Below are 15,163 nucleotides of genomic sequence, written 5' to 3'. Positions count from 1 at the left end.
AAGCTGACCTTTCTCGTTCTCTAGTTCGCAGGTGAGAATTTTTTCATTGATTTTGTTATGAATCTTAAACAAGTGATCAGTTCCGTTATCATGTCCGATGCAAACAACCAGGACATCGTCTGCATACATAGAACATGACTGAATACCAAGATTACCTGCTGCATAAAGACTGAAAAGTCTTTAGTGAATTAATGAAGATGCCTATTAACGGATTGCTCATTGTGAGGCCGTCAGGCTGTTGTTATATTTAATCCATTATATTCAAAGCGGTTTTGTTTCACTACTATCAAGTAAGTGAATGAGATCAGTACTTTTTTCTTCATAAGTACCTTTTTTAAAGACATATAAGCTATTTTCTGTTACATTGAGTGTTCTTTGAACAGGTACATCGTTTTATGAGTTGTTAATATCGAATGAAAGTAATTTTGTATGTTGACCAGATTCTAAGCTCTTATTTTAATTCCGAATTCTGTTAATGACCAAGTAATTAGTTATCCTACAATGCTAATTCTAATTGCTTTGAGCACTTTAATGTTATCTACCCTGAATTAATGGTGCGTATCAATCTCTGCTTCAATTTTCAGCACTTCCTATAAATATCACTTAGAACGCATTTTTATACTTCTTGTTAAAGTTGGTCAATTATTATAACTAAATTAATTTATAAAGAAATTTGTAGCACTTTAATTTTTCGCAACCCATACATGGCGCGCACAGCACTGTTTCCACAAAGTGATATAATCAGTTGCCAGACCTTTCAGTCTGATGTCAGTCATAGCGGCTTGTTATGCTTGATCATTTAATGTTCACAAAATAATTTTTGTTTATTTGATTTGAGCACCTCATCTGATACGGATCTGATACATTACGACGAGATGAGGTACTGCCAGAATTGAAGCTGTGGGGACAAGTTGTGAGTCGTGCTCCAGTAGCTCAGATGGTAGATCACTTGCCCGATAAAGACAATCGTCCCGAGTTCGAGTCTCGGTCCGGCACACAGTTGTAATCTGCCAGGAAGTTTCATATCAGAAGCTGAGTGAAAAACTCATTCTGTCAGTTTTATTATCTTTCTATGCAATGTGTAGATAAGTAATTAACAACTGTTCTGTTTTTTAGTATGTCTTGTGCCACTGAAGGTTTTTCAGATGTTTCTGATTCACCTACATTAACTAAAAAACTTTGTAGGGAACTACAGTTATTCTGACGAAGATACCCTTAATCAGTGTCGAAACAAGATCAATGCTATAAAATTTGTGACAGCAGTTTGCAGTTTCTATCCTTTATTAAAACTTAAATACTGTTGCTGTATATTAAACACGTTCATGACTATGATTTTTACCAAACCAAGTATCCAAGTCTGTGACAAAGTACAAAAATATGAGAAGAAAATTATTAAACAGATATATGGAAATTAACTATAACAATCATTGTTAAGAAGTGGGATTGTTGCCCTCTTATGTAAAAGCCTTACTCAGCGTGAGATATTGGATAGAAATATCAGAATTATTTATATGCCTGGTGCAAGAAAAGGAAGAAAAGATCTAAAAAAAATCTGTGATATTTACAAAATGAAAGACAGACTAAGTTAATGAGCTCGCTATTTATTCTTACAGCTATTAAATTATTTTTGTGCATTTTAATTATGATACTGATATTATGTAGGATTTTATTAATGAAGTGTTAGATAGTTATAATATTGTTATTTTTAGTAAGCATGAAGGTTGACTAAATTTAGATGTGTTTTACCTGTGAGTAATCTTTTGTTACCATGTCTTTCAAAAGTCAGATAACAAAATTTTTAATGCAATTTTTAATGACAGTGAAATAAATTTTATGCCAAAAGAAATATCCGTTTCATAAAAGATAGTTAAATACAACGTAATGCCAGAAGGTTCAGGCCAAAATGTGGTTGAAAATATGATTGTAGCTCTTACATTTGGTATTGACACTATTAAAATGGAACATTCTCGTCAAATATGGGTGGCCAATGAAGTATGTGACATTTTCAAAGAAAATTTATCTACTATTCCGTGATCATTAATCGGATCCTTACGTCGTGAGTGTCCAAAATTGGATTTTTTTATTGAATAAAATTCTGCTATTGTTTCTGATGCTAAAGATATGTACTTTATATGTATGAGCGCCATCATATCATTTTTATATGCCTTTCTAAAGCAGATGTGGTGTGTGAATGCCTAGCTCTTAGACTACAGTCAAACACAAAATCTTGCCTATAATTTTTCTTTATTAATTTTTGGTACCACTGTTTCCATAGCAACTCGTTTGTGTAATGTCTTGAACACATCAACTGTACTATGTGGAGGGATCTTTCTGTCGATCTTTCTGTCGATACAAGTAGATTACTTCACTTTTCTCTCGTGTTTCGTGCACGTTCTTGTTGCAAAATTTTTGTACTGATTGCGTATTTCAGTCTTTTTCATCCTAAAATGCCCAAGACGAAGAAGTTTAATTGCAGCCTTATATTTTAAAGTAATCAACACAAGCATGCTGTTGGAAATCGTAAAAGTGAGGGGATTGTTATGCCGCAGAGAAGTGAGGTTAGGCTTAAAAATTTGCCAGACAATGCTTCAAAACGCAAGTTGAAACATCTGACCGAAAATCAACAACATGTTGGTATTGTTAACAGTGAAATAACGATTATATTTTAATTAGTAAGTCCAATTCTATAGAAGTGCTTTTGTTTGTTGCTAAATGTAAATACTGCAATAGTGAAAAGTTCAAAAATTTCGTATGAGGATGAAGAGTGAGGACGAAGAGTCCTATCCAGCAAACTTACAATGGAATGCCAAGTGTTTAAAGTAACAAAATGTACAGTGACGTATCCTGTTACATGCACAAAATAGAGTGATGTTTATATTTGCGTTGCTTTTGCCCTGAAGTGTATTGCATTTACAAGAAAAGAGGTCCACATATTCTGTGATATGTTAGATCTCCCACTGCCACCTGTCAAATAAAGTAATATGAACGTTTGCATGCTGCCCTAATGGAAACCAATGAAACATCTATGAACATTGAAACATTGTTGCTGCATTTAACGATTCCGGGCAGAAAAGATTCCATCCATTGCTGAATGGGATTGACACAGTTACGTCTGTAGATACAGGCAAGGCGCTGGACTAAAAATGTATGACGAAACAGTGCAAAGATTGTGTCAATAAGGTCCATGAACACAAATGTAATAAAAACTTGGAAGGTTTCAGTGGAGGTGTGAGCAGCAACTGGGCAATTTCTATTATTAGTAGGTCAGCTGCTAGACATGGTGTGTTACCTTGTGAGGTGTAGTGGATCTACATTATGCCTATTTCGATGGAACATAAGAGGAGTGGTAGTTCTCAGAATTTAAAAAAACAGTTATTTTGGTATGTAATAGTGATTCAAAGTTTTTAATATCTTCTAGAGTAAACCCTTCGTCATTGTATTTTCCTAATTGGTTACACAATATGTTAGTTAACTCTTTTTGTAATTTGATTTACCTCCTTCTCCAATTTTTTTTCTTAATATCAGCTGCAGTCAGTCCTCTGCCTAAGATAATATTTGTGTGATGCGTTAATACAACTGTTACAGTTCTAGGACAGCATAGATTATAGTTACACTGGTGAACAGCCAGTTTGCATCTTGGATGTGATACATCAACTAGTATGTATTCTGGTGTGCAGAAACTGAATACTTATTTCAAAATGGTCTAGCACGTACCATTTTTTAGTTTTTAAAGGCTTTTTATTTTTCGTTTTCAGTATCTCGCTTTTTACTGTCCTGTTTTGATGTTTAAATGTTTGTTTTTGATTTGCAGAGGAGAGCTAGAAGATCTACAAATCGTCAATAAATGCCTGGTATGAAAGAGAACATCAGTGAATGTTTCCTGTGAAAGCAAGTGCAAACTTTTTATGTTTAAAACTTACACTAAGTAAAATGGCAACTAGTAAATCTCGTTGCTGTCCAAACCACCCCGACAACTTTTGTTATGTGTGGGAAATTCACTCCAAAAGTCCAAAGAAAACCAATCATTGGTTAAGAAGGCATACAAATTGTATTTTGATTGTCCCATTGGTGATCAAGATAAAAATGTTGCACCTCATATGCCCTGACTAACCTGTACCACAACCTTACTGAGTGGTTGAAAGGAAGACGCCGAGCCATGCTATTCGCTGTTCCGGTGGCGTGGTGTGATCCTAATGACCATTATTCAGCCTGTTACTTCTGTCTTACAAATATTTTGGGACATTCAAGCAACACTAGACATAAAATAAAGTATCCAAAAGTATCTCAGTGCATTTGCCTTTGCCCCATGATGAGGGGTTGCCTGTTCTTGCCTGTAACTTGAAAGCCACAGAACCAGACACCATGTCAAGTGAATCAGAAAGTATTGAAGATATAGAAGAGTAATGCCCTCAGTATAATGACATGTCACCCCAGCTCTTTTATCAAAAGGAACTGAACGATTTGGTTTGCGATCTAAGACTTTGGGGAAACAGAAAGCTGAACTCTTGCAGTCGAGGCTGCAACAACGGAACCTTCTAGTTCCAGGAACAAAACTTTCCTGTTTCAGATCAAGAGGTGCTTTCTTCGTTCAGTATTTCGATATGCAGGATTCGTTGTGTGCCACCGTCAGGTGGCTTGCGGAGTATGGACGTAGATGCAGATGTAGATGTAGATGTCAATGGTCTGATGATGAAGCTAGGTTTACAACATAATCCACAGTTGTGGCGACTATTTATTGACACCCGTAAAACCAGTTTGAAAGTAATACTACTACATAATGGCAATGCATTCCCATCGGTACCTTTGGCTTACGCAGTAGACATGAAACAAACTTCTGCTTGAGGCAATCAAATATAAGGCTCATGAATGGCAGCTTTGCTGTGATTTAAAAGTTGCTGCACTCCTTACAGGTTTACAGGCTGGATTCGAGAAATACTGCTGCTTTTTGTGCCTTTGGGGCAGCCGTGACACCAAAAACAACTATACAGTCAAGTAATGCCCTACAAGGAAGTCATATGTTCCTGGAAACGTAAATGTGAACAATACCCTGTTGGTTGAGCCCCTTCATATCAAGTTGGGCCTTATCAAGAGTTTCGTAAAAGCTCTGGATAAAGAAGATGAGGCCTTCAATCACTTAAAAGAAAAGTTTCCCAAATTAAGTGAGGAAAAGTGGAAGGAGGGTATATTTGTTGGGCCATGTTGTTGTTGTTGTTGAGGTCTTCAGTCTTCAGTATATCCTGCGCAAGGTTCTTCAGCTCCCAGTACTTACTGCAACCTACATCCTTCTGAATCTGCTTAGTGTATACATCTCTTGGTCTCCATCTACGATTTTTACCCTCCACGCTGCCCTCCAGTGCTAAATTTGTGATCCCTTGATGCCTTAGAACATGTCCTACCAACCGGTCCCTTCTTCTTGTCAAATAAGAAAATTTCTGAAAGATTTAACCTTCGATACCAAACTCACAGATATCCAGTTAGCTGCTCGGTCTTATTTTAAAGCAATTGTGAAGGGCTTTTTGAGTAACAGAAAATACAAAAACCATGTTACCTTTTTGAATGATCTGTTGGATAACCATAAGAACATTGGGTGTAGAATGTCGCTTAAAATTCACTTTTTACGTTGTGACGTTGATTTCTTCCAGGAAAATTTGGGAGCCGTAAGGGTTGAGCGTGGTGACGGTTTCACCAAGCCATTCTTAGCATGGAACACCATTACCAAGGCAACTGGAACCGTTCAATGATAGGTGACTACTGCTAGGGTCTTATTAGCGAGAGTGATGAAACGGCAAACAAAAGAAGAGGTCGTCGTCACGTTTTTCTCATTTTCAAAAACCAAAGACGATTAAAGGTGAAAATTTCTTCTGAACTAATTTGGACCTTTCATTGGCTCATGCACATATATACTTAAGAAACAGTATTGATTTCAAACGTTTCTGAATGTGTATTTTTGTTTCACTTAATTGTGTCAATTTTCGCTAGTACCTTGTTTTATTATACTGTGTGTCTAGGAAATGTTGATATCATAGAGAAAACTGATTTTACCAGTGTATTCAGCACCCCAAAATTAGGTAAAGCTACCCATTTACAAACCAGATGTAGAAAAAAGGTTTAAATTTGTTAACTAGTGTTATCAGTAATTCTTGTGATGAACTTTTCAACCTTTTTATCGTCAGCTAGGTTTAATATTTTACTACCTCTACTACACCTACATCTACATCCAAACTCCGCATGCCACCCGACGGTGAGCGGTGGAGGGTACATTGAGTACCTCTATCGCTTCCCCCTTCTATTCCAGTCTCGTAGTGTTCGTGGAAAGAAAGATTGTCAGAGTCTTCCACTGGAGTTTATCTGTCATCTCCGTAACGCTTGGAATCGCTAACATTTGAATACTAATTGTAGTATTCGCTATAGCAGTACACTCGTCACATGTTTATGTTTCTCAGATTTTATTGCAGAAAACTGTAATGCTTTGTTCATTATTAACAGATGTTCTAAATCTTGTATTACTTTGATTAAACCTTATTTGGGTTTGTAGTTCCTGTATTCAGCTTATCTCCTTTTCTGTGGTTAGTTTTCTTGTTATATAGTTGTGACATAGATTTAAGGGTTTTTGTTATATAAATGAGCTTACTAATATTATCATTATTAAAAGCAATTTTACAGTCAACAGAACACACTTTAAAATTATCAAAAAATCTTGATGTTATTTCTTTAATGTCAAATGACTCTTTTTTTCGACAGCTTATCCTGTTCTCCTTTCTCAAACAGTTTACTGATAAATGGAAAATCTTGATCAAAAATCACTTGTTTTCTTCTCTTTCTGTTCAAGTTTTTCCAAAGACAACATCATCAAATTTTTAAACGTAGTTTATATTACAATATTTTTCTTACAGTAATCATGAAGTTGGACGAATGTGATCTGGTTCAATAGGTATGGTATTTAATCATGGAAAAAAATATTAATTTAGGAAACGAAATGATTAAAAAACGTGAGAAAAAGTAGGTAAATTTAAGAAGAATTTTTGGATTGCAAAGCTCACACAACATTTTCACATTCTTGTATTACTGTGTAACTGGTAGATTCCGACTTGTGGTCTGGTAATTTTATGTGTTCGATTGTCAGTAGATGTCTTCTCCACACTTACAAACGATTTTGACATATTTTCTACATTTTTGGAGGTATATATTGCAATCTACTTAAACGATTGTCCCTAGCTGTAGGATTTAAGAAAAACAAAGAGAATCTTTAACTTCTTGACAGTTTATACTGTTTTGGATATTCGTTTTCACACTTACCAGTTTCATTGTTTTTCCAGGATGACATTAATTTAGTGCGCTCATAGTTCATAACTGATTCTAAATGACCCTTATAATATACAGGTGTCATATACTTTCCATATACAGATACAACTCCGCTGTGCCTACTTGTTTGATAAATTTTAAGACGTTTTTACATATAGATATGCTGATATTTATCCTCTGAATAACCATGTGAATGGAAGTCATCAAGCGACTTTTCCACTTCACAATGCTGGCATTTCTTGGACTTAACTGCTTATATTTACTACAAACCATATTTAGTAATAAATAAAAACATTGTGTATTAAATATAATGGAATATCTAATGTTGTTACAACTGGTAACTCAAAAACCGGGAAATCGTAAATTAAAACAACATAATTATACTATCGAAGAATACGTATTCAAGAGGCTTAGGCCTGTACAGTAGCATTTGAGGTGAAGTTTCCCAATTCTATTAAGTAAGTTCAGGGAAAGTACGAAGAAAAGGTACAACCGACTTCCCTCCCTATCACAGTCCATTCCGAGCTATCGCTCTCTGTCTAAGAAACCCACAAAGATGAAAGACGCGGAGGTGGGTTCCTAACTCTTGCAGAGACTTACGTTACACTCGGAGCGACGAAGAAAACGACAGTATGAACCAGATAAAATAGGAAACAGGCTCCGAGAAACTTCAACTTCTCACTACATACAGCACACCTCAAACAAGGAAAAAAAGAAACATTACTTACCATGTGTTCGAATGCGAGTGGAATGAACAGTTGAGAAATGTATGTAACACCAAGTGAGAAGAGCTGCGCACTGTTTCGCCAGTAGGTGGAGAAGGATTCCAGGCGAACCTGCACCTTGGCCTTGAGTGCTGGAAAAGAAAACATACGACATACTAGAGAACTCAATGGATCAGATTTCTTGTAGAGGCACCATTTTCGCTTTCTGTCTTCACCAGGTTACAGAGCGTATAAAAGTAGAATTTACTTTTTTGAAACAAGATCAATGCACACTGTCGGAAGTGTTACCAGTTTTAGCATGGACACAATGACTAAACTTTACCAAACTCATAGCACAGTATTTTTATCACTGGTGGATATATTGATCGGAGCTTCCTCCTTATGCGAACTTACCTTTAGTACTTTCAATACAGAAGAAATAGGTTCCTATCTATGAAGAATCGTGTGGGTATGTGATGGCTGTTGTGTTTGGCTAACGCTGCTAGAGCTTTTCGGGGGTAGACTGCATCACAGAATGTCAGGAGGATGTGCGCATGCATTTTATCGCCATCTTTCTGACTTTGAGAGTATTCGAACCTTCGGAATGAGTTACTTCAGGACATCGTACTGACAGATCGTACAAACAGTGGGTTGTAGTGCAGTGACTTGAGAACGTGTGACGAGACGTTGGGCCCAGACAACAATGTGCCAAGAAGACCACTAAGCACTGGGAATCGATAAATGGAAGCTGCGTTGTGATCGGGAGTTTCTACTTGTCCTTTGCCACTGACACCATGCCACAGACGATAGAAACGTGGTTGGTGTAAAGACAGAGTCAACTGGGACACTGAGGGGCATTACTTGTTGTTCAGCGATGGATCTCGCTTCTATTTGTGACAGTCACATCGACGCTCCTTTGTCCTTAGACGATCTGGTAAAAGGTCTCAGGAAGTAGTGGTTCTCGAGACACATACCGATCTATGTCCTGAAGTCACGGAGAAGGAAGATATTGGATACGTCAATAGGACTTATAACCGATCTTTTACGTTGGGATAAATTTATTTTATTTTTTGTTAGATGTTTTCGTTAAATAGCTGAATAAATTGTAATTAGGAATAATTTAATTAAGCTGAGTAGAGAAGATAAAGTCAAAGAGATGTTCATTGGGCGGACATTGTCGTAATGTAACGTCATTGTGTTCTTCGGTTGTTAAAACAAGTCGTTTGTGTTCTGTTCTGCTGTTCGGTGGTGCGTGTATCTGAAAGGAATTAATTCGGGGACTAGAATAAACTTTCACATAATAGTTACGATTCGATGTTCCGACACAAGGGGTTAACGTCAGTGTTAATTTGAATTGTGGGCGACAGGATTAGTTTTGACAGATACGTGAAAACGGACGTAACGAAAGTTGTTCGCATATCATCCTTGCACGTGACTTTTATTTAATTAACGATTGCGGGCTCATTAAAAGCTATTATCTCATGATTAGGATCAATCCCTCTTTCCTCCTAGATAGTGATCACTCATAACATTTACGTCGTAAGAAAAAGGATTATTAATAAAAGTCATGTTAAATGACAATTACGTGTTATTCCGTTAGTGTGGACCGACGTAATATCTCTGAAATTACATTGATATATAATTTATGTTAAATACTGAACAGAGATAGGAAATAAATTGAAATTAGTGAACATTTGATACTGAGACTATAGAAGTAGAAGCGCTTAAGGTTTCTCTTCTCTAAAATGGCAAAATAGGCACGAACTTTAACGCAATAGTCGACATTATGTATTGCAAAGACATTAGCATTTCATACTTATTTTGACGACGCGCTGTTAAACAAAGGAACGTTGAGTCTCTGTACGAGTAATAAAATTAAATCTAAAAACATAATTAATAACAGCGAACTCCTCTTTAACAAACTGTATTGCGTGTCGTCATCGGGCAATAACTGCTCAACCCTGGAGACTTGTGTGGTGAAATTAGAAGTCGGGCATATAAAAAAAAGTTAAAAATCCACTCAAGCTACAGTGGAGTCGGCACAACACGCCGTGGGCAGTTATAGACTGCATTCAAATTTGTTGAAGAGAGTCTGAAAGTTTTCCAGAATATGACAAGAATGGTAAGCACTGTTGTCATAGTGTTCATGTGCATGGAATTAAATAGCATATTCCAGAAGAATAATGCACAATCGGTAACACTTTCTGTTACCACCAGTATGTTTCCAGATAGCCGCACAAACATGCCCTGTGACTCCTCCTCGCCGCTGACCAGTTAACCTCTTCTCTAGATTCAATTCTCTCAGTACTGTTACCATTGCTCTGTAATAGTATAAAGCAAAGCCGTTTTCTAGAATCCTGTACATCTGATGAAGTTAAGCGGACTAAAACACTTATCATTACAATTTTTCATTATAACTATTATTGTCATTATTATTGTTATCAGTAATATCGTTCCTCCGCAGCTGAAAGATTAGTGCGATGGACTTTCATGTGGAGGACCCAGATTCGATTCCCGGTACTCCCATGGATATTTCCCTGGTGGGAGGAGTGAAACTGGGTGCACTCATTCACGTGATGCCAACTGAGAAGCTGCTTGCCCGAGTGGCTGCGGTTCCATATCACGAAAGCTAACAATAGCAAAAAAAGTGTAGCACTATCCCATTCTGTTCTACTCCACAACCCATGAAGACACTGGAAGAGGATGACATGGTGGTCGGACGGTACCATGGCCAAGACAGGACCTATTGGAAGGAGTTAATGTTTATGTTATTAGTCTCACTATTATTATGTCTACATCAAAAATTCAATTTTAATGATCATCTCTCATGTTAAAAACAAAGAGAGGATCATAATATCCTCACCTTGCTAGTTAAATGCAAGCACACTCGAGAAAGTATTAGTTACTCTTAGGAGACGTAATACAAATACCGTATAACACTGTCTCTAGCGTTTCTCGATAATGGCCACAATTTGGAGACGAAGAGAGTCCATAAGCTGCTTTAGATATGCCATATTGAGCAGAATACTCTCGATATTGTCCCATAAAACTAAAGTAAGCATGGGAAAAAGCAACCGAAGTTTCTTCCAATATAAGCACTCACCCTCGTTCTGCCAACGGCTTTGTTCAAATGTTCAAATGTGTGTGAAATCAAATGGGACTTAACTGCTAAGGTCATCAGTCTCTAAGCTTACACACTACGTAACATACATTATCCTAAGGACAAACACACACACACCCAAGCCCGAGGGAGGACTCGAACCTCCGCCGGGACCAGCCGCACAGTCCACGACTGCAACTCCTTAGACCGCTCGGCTATTTCGGCTTTGTTAAAGAGGGCGCAGGTGAGGACAAGTATTCGGGTCATGGTCTTGCCCCTGGGTTGGGAAAGTGTCCCTAAAAGGCGGAAGAATCAGCACTGACGAACGCGAGGAGGATGCAGATCGCAAAGGAAGCCACTCCATTACAGAAACGTGATGCAATCTTCAGGACTTGTGGCCTGTAAGTGAAAAAGTATCATGATAATGTCTCCGCTCGCAAAGATTCAAGAACCGTAGCGCAAGTACATCTCTGGGAGGGACTTCGCAGAGGACACATGACCGTGAGAAAAAAGTTGAATAACCAATGAAACGAATCGGAGCGTGGAACGTCACAGGTCTGAACGTGGTAGGGAAGCTAGAAAATCTGAAAAAGAAAATGCAAACGTTCGGCCTAGCTATAGCAGAGGGTGGGAAGTGGGGTGGGGGGGGGGGGACGACGAAGCGAAATGGATATAAATTGAGGATTTAAGGTCATCAAAATATGAGGTAACATCAATTAAAGCAGAAAGTAATGTGTTAGGTCCAGGATTCAGCATAGATAATAAGGTGGGGCATAGATTGAGTTTGTGTGAACACCTCAGTGACAGGATTGTTCTCACCAGTATCGAAAACAAACCAACCCTAATAACCATAGTTCAGGTTATCCGCTGAGAAGAGTATAAATAGGTGGAGATAGATTTTGAGAATGTTGAACGTGATTTGCAGTTTGTAAAGAGAGATGAAAGTTTGATAATGGTAGATCCGTGGTCTACGGGTAGCATCAGGATTGGTAACGGAAACATCCTCGGTCCCGGGTTGCATGGGTGCACCTTGTACCCAGTTACTGTTTGATTTTTGAACAAAAATTATCACCAGTGACCACTTAACAAGTGACCCTCAATCTGACCACGGTCTTGAAAAGAGACTGGAGGAGCAAACAGGCGTTCAGGGTACTCTCTTGATCGTGTGATAATAAACTACCCTTAAAAGGTGGAAGAATCAGCAATCATCAGTGGCATGAGAATGCAGATGGCAATAAAAACCTCTCCATTAAAGATATAAGGTTTACCCACAAGACATTTGGCTTGTAACTGAAAAGTGGCATGATCGTCTGTCCATTGGCAAAAGATTCCAGATGAGTCCTCTTTTCAGATCTCCAGGACCGTCAAGGCCGAGGCGATCATGAGAAAAAGACATAATAATAAGCGACAAGATAACATTCTATGCGAGAAGTTCGAACGTGGTAGAGAAGCTAGCAAATCTGAAAAGGGAAATGCGTACACTCAGTCTAGATGTAGTAGAGTCGGTGAAGTGAAACGGAAAGAAGATAAAGACTTCTTATCAGACAAATGCATTGCAATATTAAAAGTTACAGAATAAGGTATAAATGGAGAAGAATTCGTTATGAACGAGAAGGTAGGGCGGAAAGGAAGTTACTTGGAATCCTTCAGTAATACGGCTATTCTTATCAGATTCGACAACAACCCAATGTCGACAACAATAATACAAGTATACTTGCTTATGTTACAAGAAAAAGATGTAGGAGTAGAGGAAGTACAAGAGCATACTGAATGGGTAATTCAGTATGCAAACAGAGAAGAAAATCTAACGAGCATTGTGGATTGGAATGTCGTTGTAGGGGAAGGAAAGTAGAGAGGGTAGCGGGAGAATACGTAGTAGGAGTGAGAGAAGAGAAACCGATTTCAGGTGGAAATAGAGCATAATATGTTCGAGGATCACAACAGGACGACGTATACTTGGTAAACATCTACAGACACAGAAAGATGCCAGGTGGAGTACATCATCCTCAGACAAATATTCCGAAATCAGATACTGAAGCGTAGAGCATACCCAGGAGCACATACAGACTCAGGTGATGATTTATTGATGATGAAGAGTAGACACGGTTTTAGGTACTTCCCTGCAAAAATAAGTGTGGATGGAAGTGGACTACCCAAGTACTGAGAGATGATGCGTTTGAAGTTCGCTAATGATTTGCTTACTGCGATCACGAGTCCCACAGTAGGCAATTGAGTTGAAGAGGAGTGGACATCTGTAAAAAGAGAAATCGAAAATATTGGACAGCAACGTAGATACAAGGAAAGTAACACAGAAGAAACCTTCAGTAGCAGAAGGAATATTGTAAATGACCAACGAAAGTAGGAAGCGCAAAAATGTTCATGACAAACCAGCTACACAGATACATAAATCTCTTACGAATGAAATGAATAGCAAGGGCAGGGTAGACAAGGCCAAGTGGCTGCAGGAAAAATGTGAAGAAATCTAAGAAGAAATGCTCGTCGGAAGGACTGACTCAGCGTGTAGAAAAGTCAAAGCAACCTTTGGGAAGTTATAAGCAGGGGTGGTAACATTAGAAGTACAATGGGAAGTCCACAGTTATACGCAGAAGAAAGAGCGGATAAGTGGAAAGAGCACACTGAAGCCCTCTGCGAGGGGTAGGAACTGTCTGGTGGTGAGAGAAGAAGAAATTGGAGTCGGTAAGAAAGAGGTAGGGAATACTGTGTTGGAGTCAGAATTTAAAAGATGACTTTATATCAAATAAGGCAGAAGGGATAGGTTAATATTTCATCAGAATTTCTAAAATCATTGGGGGAGTAGCAATCAAACGACTATTCAAATTGGTGTGTAGAACCTATACATACAAAATATCATACACATAATTCTAATGATACCGAGAGCAGAGAAGTGCGAGAAGTATCGCATAATGTGGTTAGCTGTCGGCAAAGGCACTCGCGTCGGTCGTTTACTGCCACAGCCCATTAACACCAAATTTTACCCCATTGTCTTAACGGATACCTTCTTCGTACGTCCCACATTGATTTCTTCTGTTATTTCGCTCCGTGTTGCTTGCCTGTCAACGCTGACAACTCTACACGAAGACCTCTGCTTTCCGTAGTGAAATGAAGGCCGTTGGCCACTGTGTTGTATGTGGTGAGACGTAATGTCTGAAGTTTGGTATTCTCAGCACACTCTTGACACTGTGGGCCTCGGAATAATGAATTCACTAACAATTTCTGAGTTAGAATGTATCAAGCGTCTAGCTCCAACAACCATACCGCGTTCAGAGTCTGTTAATTCATGTCATGCGACGATAATGACCTCTTCACACGAATCAACTGAGTAAAAATGACACCTCCGCCAACACATTGCCATTTGTGCCTCGTGTACGCAGTACTACCGCTATCTGCACATGTGCATATAAGTATCGCATGACTTTCGTCATCTCAGAGTATGATGACTGCATAAGGACACCCAGGATCTCAAAATTACGAAAGAAAACTCATGTAACTGTTGTCTTAAGCCTGGAAAGAACAACTGACAGACTTGACAGATAATCTTATGGCGCCCTAGTGGGCTGGACATTTTATGTTATGAGAACGACGTTTAGCAAATTATGGTGTACATAGTAGTGGTAATTTTAACGCGCCAACGCTTCGCTCGTTTCATGCTTTATGTACTTGGAAATTCAATGGAAAGATTTTGTGTGCAGATGGCACAAGATGTTTGTAATAACCGTTATGAAGATCTGAAGATGGTTGCTTAGTCTTAGCGAAACCGGTTATCTACAACAAAGTTGTTATAGCGATCTTGGTTAAGAAGTTCTTCTTCTCAGTAATCACTACAGATCGTCCCCACGAACTCAACCATCTTCATAAGATTTTTGAAAGGATGTTACTCAGCGCATTCGTCCGTGCTATTTACAAACATCTCATTTCTCAACAGACCGGTTTTAGAGCAGGCAAAAGTGCCGTTGCACAAGTTCTGAACCTTGCTCGGGACATAGGTAATGGATCTGAAATGCTTCCATTGACCCAAGTGCTACATATGACACTGCCA

The 15,163-nt window shown here is 38.4% G+C and overlaps 1 protein-coding gene across 1 annotated transcript in view; it reads right to left on the bottom strand.

Annotated features, from left to right (window-relative positions):
* Window positions 1–15,163, bottom strand: part of LOC126100505 (uncharacterized) — a 176,550-nt gene that overhangs the window by 73,201 nt on the left and 88,186 nt on the right. Inside the window, exon 4 of the mRNA XM_049911115.1 lies at window positions 8,031–8,158. Within this exon, the coding sequence (XP_049767072.1) occupies window positions 8,031–8,158 (128 nt within the window). The remainder of the gene's footprint in view (window positions 1–8,030; window positions 8,159–15,163) is intronic.

This window comes from Schistocerca cancellata, chromosome 9, assembly GCF_023864275.1.
Source record: "Schistocerca cancellata isolate TAMUIC-IGC-003103 chromosome 9, iqSchCanc2.1, whole genome shotgun sequence".
NCBI classification, from domain to species: Eukaryota; Metazoa; Arthropoda; class Insecta; order Orthoptera; family Acrididae; genus Schistocerca; species Schistocerca cancellata.
The sequence above is the reverse complement of the archived record's forward strand: the minus strand, read 5'-3'. Positions and strand labels throughout refer to the sequence as shown.